Source organism: Salvia splendens, chromosome 10 (assembly GCF_004379255.2).
Source record: "Salvia splendens isolate huo1 chromosome 10, SspV2, whole genome shotgun sequence".
NCBI lineage: Eukaryota > Viridiplantae > Streptophyta > Magnoliopsida > Lamiales > Lamiaceae > Salvia > Salvia splendens.
In genome coordinates, this window is record NC_056041.1 from 16,254,069 (window position 1) to 16,260,068 (window position 6,000).

General features: G+C 38.9%; 2 protein-coding genes across 2 annotated transcripts; one reads left to right on the plus strand and one right to left on the minus strand.

Moving 5' to 3' along the window:
- The first annotated feature begins 122 nt into the window (after positions 1–122).
- LOC121751126 (pyrroline-5-carboxylate reductase-like) lies at positions 123–3,085 on the plus strand. Its single transcript, XM_042145838.1, has 8 exons — positions 123–299; positions 940–1,165; positions 1,593–1,641; positions 1,735–1,826; positions 1,996–2,068; positions 2,160–2,280; positions 2,392–2,497; positions 2,637–3,085. Exons 2-8 carry the CDS (start codon positions 968–970, stop codon positions 2,823–2,825), a joined length of 828 nt encoding a protein of 275 aa, XP_042001772.1. The 5' UTR covers positions 123–299; positions 940–967; the 3' UTR covers positions 2,826–3,085.
- Positions 3,086–3,135: 50 nt separating this feature from the next.
- On the minus strand, positions 3,136–5,765 carry LOC121751124 (putative UPF0481 protein At3g02645). The gene is made up of 2 exons (XM_042145837.1): positions 5,046–5,765; positions 3,136–4,044 (listed from the first exon to the last, which is right to left on the minus strand). Exons 1-2 carry the CDS (start codon positions 5,622–5,624, stop codon positions 3,154–3,156), a joined length of 1,470 nt encoding a protein of 489 aa, XP_042001771.1. The 5' UTR covers positions 5,625–5,765; the 3' UTR covers positions 3,136–3,153.
- Between the last annotated feature and the right edge of the window lie 235 nt (positions 5,766–6,000).

Here is a 6,000-nt window from a genome sequence, read left to right on the forward strand (position 1 = left end):
CTTTTGTTTTTATCTTATTTTTCCAATTAGGTATCAACATGTGCTCGTGACTCATATACCCGTAGCCAATAATTATTGGTCACCTTGGCATTCATCGAGGGTTTTTACTTTTTCAAATTAATTTAAATAACTATTTTATTTCAGAATTTAACAAATTTCACTAAGTTAAATACAGGAGAGCATATTAGATACCATAACTCACACACCCTCTCCCGCCCAAGCGCCGCCGCCGTCTCCGCCGGAGCTGAAACGCTGGTTGTAGCGCTGATAGGCTGTTCATATTCGTACAGAATTAAAGGGTATCTATTCTTGCTTTTTTATTTCTATTTTCTTGTATATTTGTTCAGGTATTATAGCAATTATGGATAGTAGCATTTGGTTTTTCTCATTGATGTTGGTTTTGGTGTTTATTTCAATCTTCAACGGTGCAAGGTAGAAGCTTCAAGGACGCTTGATTTGTTGTACCTTATGGTTACTAGTGTTGTACCTTGACCTTAGCTCTAGAGTGATGTCCATTCTCTCCATCCTTTTTTCATTATACCATTCAAGATTGATTTTTTTACGGTTTTGGGTTTTTATTTGTTTAGTGAGTCATGTTTTGTTCGTCTGTATAATGTGTGGCGCAGACAAAAAAGGAGAAGGCTTTATGCACAATTAAATGCATAGGAGTTTATGTTGGTGATGAAATGTCTATTGTAGTTTTTAGCATTAGTTTGTGATTTGAAACAAAGTGATGATCAAAAAAGAACATTAGAAACCACGTACTTGTTTTTATGGTAATTAGAATGAATTGTTTTGGTTTGGGGGTTTTGATGTTTTCTTCAAGGCATATCGAATACAATGTAATGTCTCTGGATTCACATTCTATGTGTTTGCTAACTTATTGGTTTATTTTTGCTCTCATAGTACTATGATTTTCATTACCATTTTATGTTTTAGGTTGGTTTTTTCCGAAATCACAATTAGAATGGCCAACATCATGCCTATTTCCACCGAATCCTGCAAGATTGGTTTCATCGGGGCTGGAAAAATGGCAGAGAGCATCGCCAGAGGTGTCATCAATTCAGGGGTTTTTCCGGCTTCCAATGTCCGGACTGCTCATCTTGGCCAGAGGCGTACTGTCTTTGAATCATTTGGCACAAAAGTCTTTGATCAGAATAGTCAGGTGCTCGCTCTCATGCTTTACTTGTTGTATTTTGCCACGTTGCCCTTCACTTTCTTGAGGGGAGAGAGAGCCGTGAAACTTTAAACGTGATGCACTTCTCTTGAAGTCTGCTATAAGTCTATAAGAAAATTTATTTGCCAGGTTTGCAGCATATATGTTGAGAACAGCTTAAACAATATGCAAGGTTTCTGAATTTAAGTAATACTAATAACAATCATAATAACTATCATTTCACAACTCTTGTAAATCATTTCAAATAGTCTCGTGCACTTCATTCAGATTGGTTGAATTTTTTAATTCCTTAACATACTAATAATTTTGAATTTATACATGACATATACTACTATCAGCTTATGTATACCATTTACTCTCTTTTTTAACTGTCATCACCGTAACTCCATGCCTTTTTGGCCTATCTGAAACGCAGGTAGTCCAAGATAGTGATGTGGTTATATTCTCCGTGAAACCTCAAGTTGGTAATTTCTCTACGCGATGGAAAAGATATATAGCTGATATTTATTCCATTTTCGTCTAATCTCGCTGTTTCCATGTTCTGTTCAAATATGTAGTCAAAGACGTGGTGCTACAGTTAAGGCCACTTCTTTCAGAGAAGCAGCTATTAGTCTCTGTTGTTGCTGGAGTCAAGCTAAAAGATTTGCAGGTTCGTGCAATGAAATTGTACTTGTATATAATCCATAACAAGCTCTGCTCTGCATAAATTTCGTGGATGATTCCCAAGTCATGTTTCTCTTTTCATTTCAATATCTCATTCGCTGAATTCTATCCGAGGCATAACACTGATCAACATGTGTTGTTTGACACATTTTTAGGAGTGGGCTGGTCACAGCCGATTTATTAGGGTAATGCCCAACACCCCAGCTGCTGTTGGTGTGGCTGCGTCTGGTATGCAATTTTCCCGCTTTCTCTCTGTCACCATATAGTACATGTGTATACATAGGTGACCACGGTTTTCTAAAGAAAGTTATATACACAGTTATTACTCTGGGGGACGCAGCAACCAAGGAAGATGGAGAATTGATCAGTAAATTATTTGGAGCAATTGGCAAAGTTTGGACAACTCAGGAGAAGCTGTTTGATGCTATCACCGGCCTGAGGTACTCGTCGCTCCTTCTCTTCTTACCTTTGGATAATGGTTCATACGTTATGGGAGTGCTTCTTGCTATACGGTGGCCTTGACATTGTTGAGTTCTTTTGTTGGATGGCAGTGCTAGTGGACCGGCATACATCTTTTTGGCGATTGAAGCTTTAGCCGATGGAGGTGTCGCTGCTGGTCTTCCACGTGAACTCTCACTTGGCCTGGCTTCTCAAATGGTAGATCAATACATTAACTATATGATTGACCTGAGTTGGCCATACATGAACCTTTTGAACTTTCATTACCTAGTCGACGTGAGACATCACAATTTTATTTTACAAGCACCACGGCCGACTCAATCTGGATCTGATACAGGTACTGGGAGCAGCATCAATGGCGGTGAGCACGGGCAAGCACCCTGGCCAGCTGAAAGACGATGTGGCGTCGCCTGGTGGCACGACTATAGCTGGGATTCACGAACTGGAAAAGGCTGGCTTTCGAGGCATACTGATGAACGCAGTCGTTGCTGCTGCCAAGCGCGGCCAAGAGCTTTCTAAGAACTAGATTCCATGCTATATCTTGCAAATAATTACCCATGTTATGAGTATATGTACTCGTCACTCTTTCTCCTAAATATGGTAGGATGTCATTAGCAATAGCTAAACTAGTATTATATCTCTCTTCTGCATTAGTTTGAAGAGGATAAATAATGCCATTAGACAACATGATGTAAACAATTGTGTTTGCTCTTGACTATGAATGTCTAGACAACATTACTTTTCATGACAAAAAAGGGTATATAACAAGGTTTTCTGTAGACCTCAGTAGCTGTCTCATTCTCATTGACCATTGCTCAATTCCATGCCATCGATCTTACTTAAAAAATCGAAAACTAAAGCGCTCTTTGATTCGTAGGCTGAATAGTGAAAAAAGTCTGCACAAAGGTAAGGCAAAGAAGAAGCACTCCAGCAAACAAGGCGATAGCAGTCCATGGAGTCCGAAAACGACTATAAATCAGGTCAGCAAGCCAAGTCCTAGCCTTGCTCCTGCAATGCTCTTCAATCCTTCTCTTCACATCCTTGAATATATCTTGATCATGCAGCCCAAACGTGTCGATCTCCTTCATTATTTGCACCACATTCTCTACATTCCCTAACCTATTCAGCATCACCCCATTGGCCCGCAACTCCTTCACATCTTGTGGGCTCTGCACGAGCGACTTCATGAAGATGGCGTAGGACAGCACCACCGGACTAGAGCATCCGTGTGGAAGAACTTCAAAGGCGATCATGTTTTCCATGACCATTGGAGTTAGGTATTGAATTGGGAGGTGGAGCTCGCTAAAACAGATACCAGGCACGAAAGTGATCTCCCCAGGCGATAGGTCAGGATCAGACCTTATACGGATTCCTTTGGCCTTCAGATCCATCACTGAACGATTCATGTTTGATATGCCAGCATCAACTGTTTCTTCCCTCGTGGGAAACCTAGGCAACATGTAAACGTTCTTATCAACTAAGCTATATTCAGACATAAGTGTATGTTGTTCTTTAGTCTTATTCTTCTTTTTCTTCTTCTTCTTCTTCTTCTTCTTCACTATAACTTTTCGAACAGCTTCGAGTAAGTGAATGGAAGGATCTTCAATTTCTTCAGGGATCTCTGCATTCTTGAGGTTTACACCTACTAGACGCGTTTTGCAGGTTAGAAACCCAGCGAAAAAACGTGGGAGAAACGAAGCTGCTTCTCCTTCCTCGTACTGCATGGCGATGAGAAGTTTCAGGACCTGAGTATGATATTCATTGTCCAACTATTAATATGTCATTCATTTTCATCAATTTTAGTAATAGTATAATACCCCAACCGTCCTATACAATTATGTGCATTTGAAATAACATAGGAATTAATGCAAAATTGGTAAAGTAAGAAAAATAGAGAGAAGAGTAGTGTTAGTTGATAGTGGGACCCGAATTATTATTAGTGTTTAATGGTGGGCCCTAGCGGTATAAGTTGTAAATAAATTTATGTATATGGGTAATGAGTTGAAGACAACTTTTCATAAATGGAAATGTCCATATTTTTATAGGACCTACGAAAATGAAAAATGCATATATTTTTATGGAACGTGGGAAGTATAAATCACTACAACAAAAAAAACCTTTAAGGACATTCTTTAATACAATTAAGGACGTTAATTTGTGTTTCCAAATATACTACAAACGTTTCAAATAGTGTGTCCTTATTGCTGGTGTCCCAACTAAAATTAAAGGACGCAAATGAAAGCGTTTCAATTTTTGTATCCCCAAAAGATACTCCCTTCATTTCACTAGGTGTTTCTTTTTTACATGATATTTAAGAAAATAACATTTAATAAGTTAACCAGAGGGAAACGACTTACCAGAAATAGAAAGAGGCTATTTTTGTGAGAATGATCAAAATAGAAAAAGAAGACTATTTTTATGGGACGGAGGAATTACTAGTTTTATAATAAAATGTGTGAGATAAAGTTAGTGAAATGTGAAATCCATTACTAAAAGTAGTAAAAAACAAATAGAAAATTTATTGATGGACGGACAAAAATAACAAAATGATTGATGATGTACAGAGAGAATAGTAATAATGGAGATAGAATGTGTTTAACTTTCTCCATAAATTGAAATAACTCAACTTGAATAAAACGATCATAAAAGAATACGATCAAACTATAGTGAGACTGAGGGGATAATTAGTACTCCATGAAAGTGGTATAGGAGGTGGAAAAAAATAAACCAGTTAATTTCAAGTGACCTGTAATGGGATCTGATTCTCCATGAGCATGATGTCGTGAACCATCAACGGCCAGGATCCGGCGCCAAGACATCGACGCCAGTCCAAGAAGTTGTTTCCTTTCATCCCCAAGTAGTTATGGATGAAGTCTATGATGATGCTTGCATCCAAAAGCATCATCAACGCTAGCGATTTGTCGTCGTATTTCTCCACGATCTCTGTCTCCGCGTAGCAGTCTCGGATGGCGGCGGCTTCCTCCAGAATCTTGGAGTAGAAGAAGGCCTTCTTCTTCTCATCACCGCCGGCGCAGCAGTCGAGGCAGAGGTGCTTGAATTCCTCGGCCCGACGGAGCCCGCGTTTGCCGTGGTGGTAGGGCCCGATGGAGACCAGCACTGGGTCGTACACTTGCTGGCTCCGCTGTATATTCCGGCTACGTATATGCGGTGGTATTTTCTGTATTTGGCGGCGGCGGTGTGATTCAGAGTAGAGCTTCTTGGGTTGAGAGTGGAGGAGCGCTGAGAAGTCTTGGAGCGTTGCGATGTCCACCGCTACTTCAAAGTCATCGCGGCGACTTCCTCCGCCGTGGTGGCGCTTCTCCATTTTCTATATAAAGTCAATAATAAAATTTGGATGATTGTTGCTCATGTTATTCCGCTTAATTTACCTAATACTACAAAGATTTAAATAATTTAATTTTAGATAACCCTACAAAGATTTAAATAATTTACTCTCACATAATATACAAAGATTTTTCTTCTATAAAAATTCATAACAAAAATATAGAAACATTCAAAAATCACAAATTTAATGCTCTAACTCACTCCTCAAGGACTGAAGAATAGAATAATTAAAAAACATGATTAAATTCGGATAGTGTAAGCCCCATTTATTCAAATACTCCATGGATATAAAATTAAACGAGTCAATGTTCAAATACTCCATGAATATAAAATTTAACGAGTCTACGTTCATTTTC

Excerpts from the sequence above, each read along its gene's own strand:
- LOC121751124 (XM_042145837.1), bottom strand. The coding sequence starts at position 5,624 with ATGGAGAAGCGCCACCACGGCGGAGGAAGTCGCCGCGATGACTTTGAA. Across the intron at positions 4,045-5,045 it reads AGAATCAGATCCCATTACAG|GTCCTGAAACTTCTCATCGC; the intron begins GTCACTTGAAAT and ends TATCATACTCAG.
- LOC121751126 (XM_042145838.1), top strand. The coding sequence starts at position 968 with ATGGCCAACATCATGCCTATTTCCACCGAATCCTGCAAGATTGGTTTC. Across the intron at positions 2,069-2,159 it reads TGTTGGTGTGGCTGCGTCTG|TTATTACTCTGGGGGACGCA; the intron begins GTATGCAATTTT and ends TTATATACACAG. Across the intron at positions 2,281-2,391 it reads GATGCTATCACCGGCCTGAG|TGCTAGTGGACCGGCATACA; the intron begins GTACTCGTCGCT and ends GTTGGATGGCAG.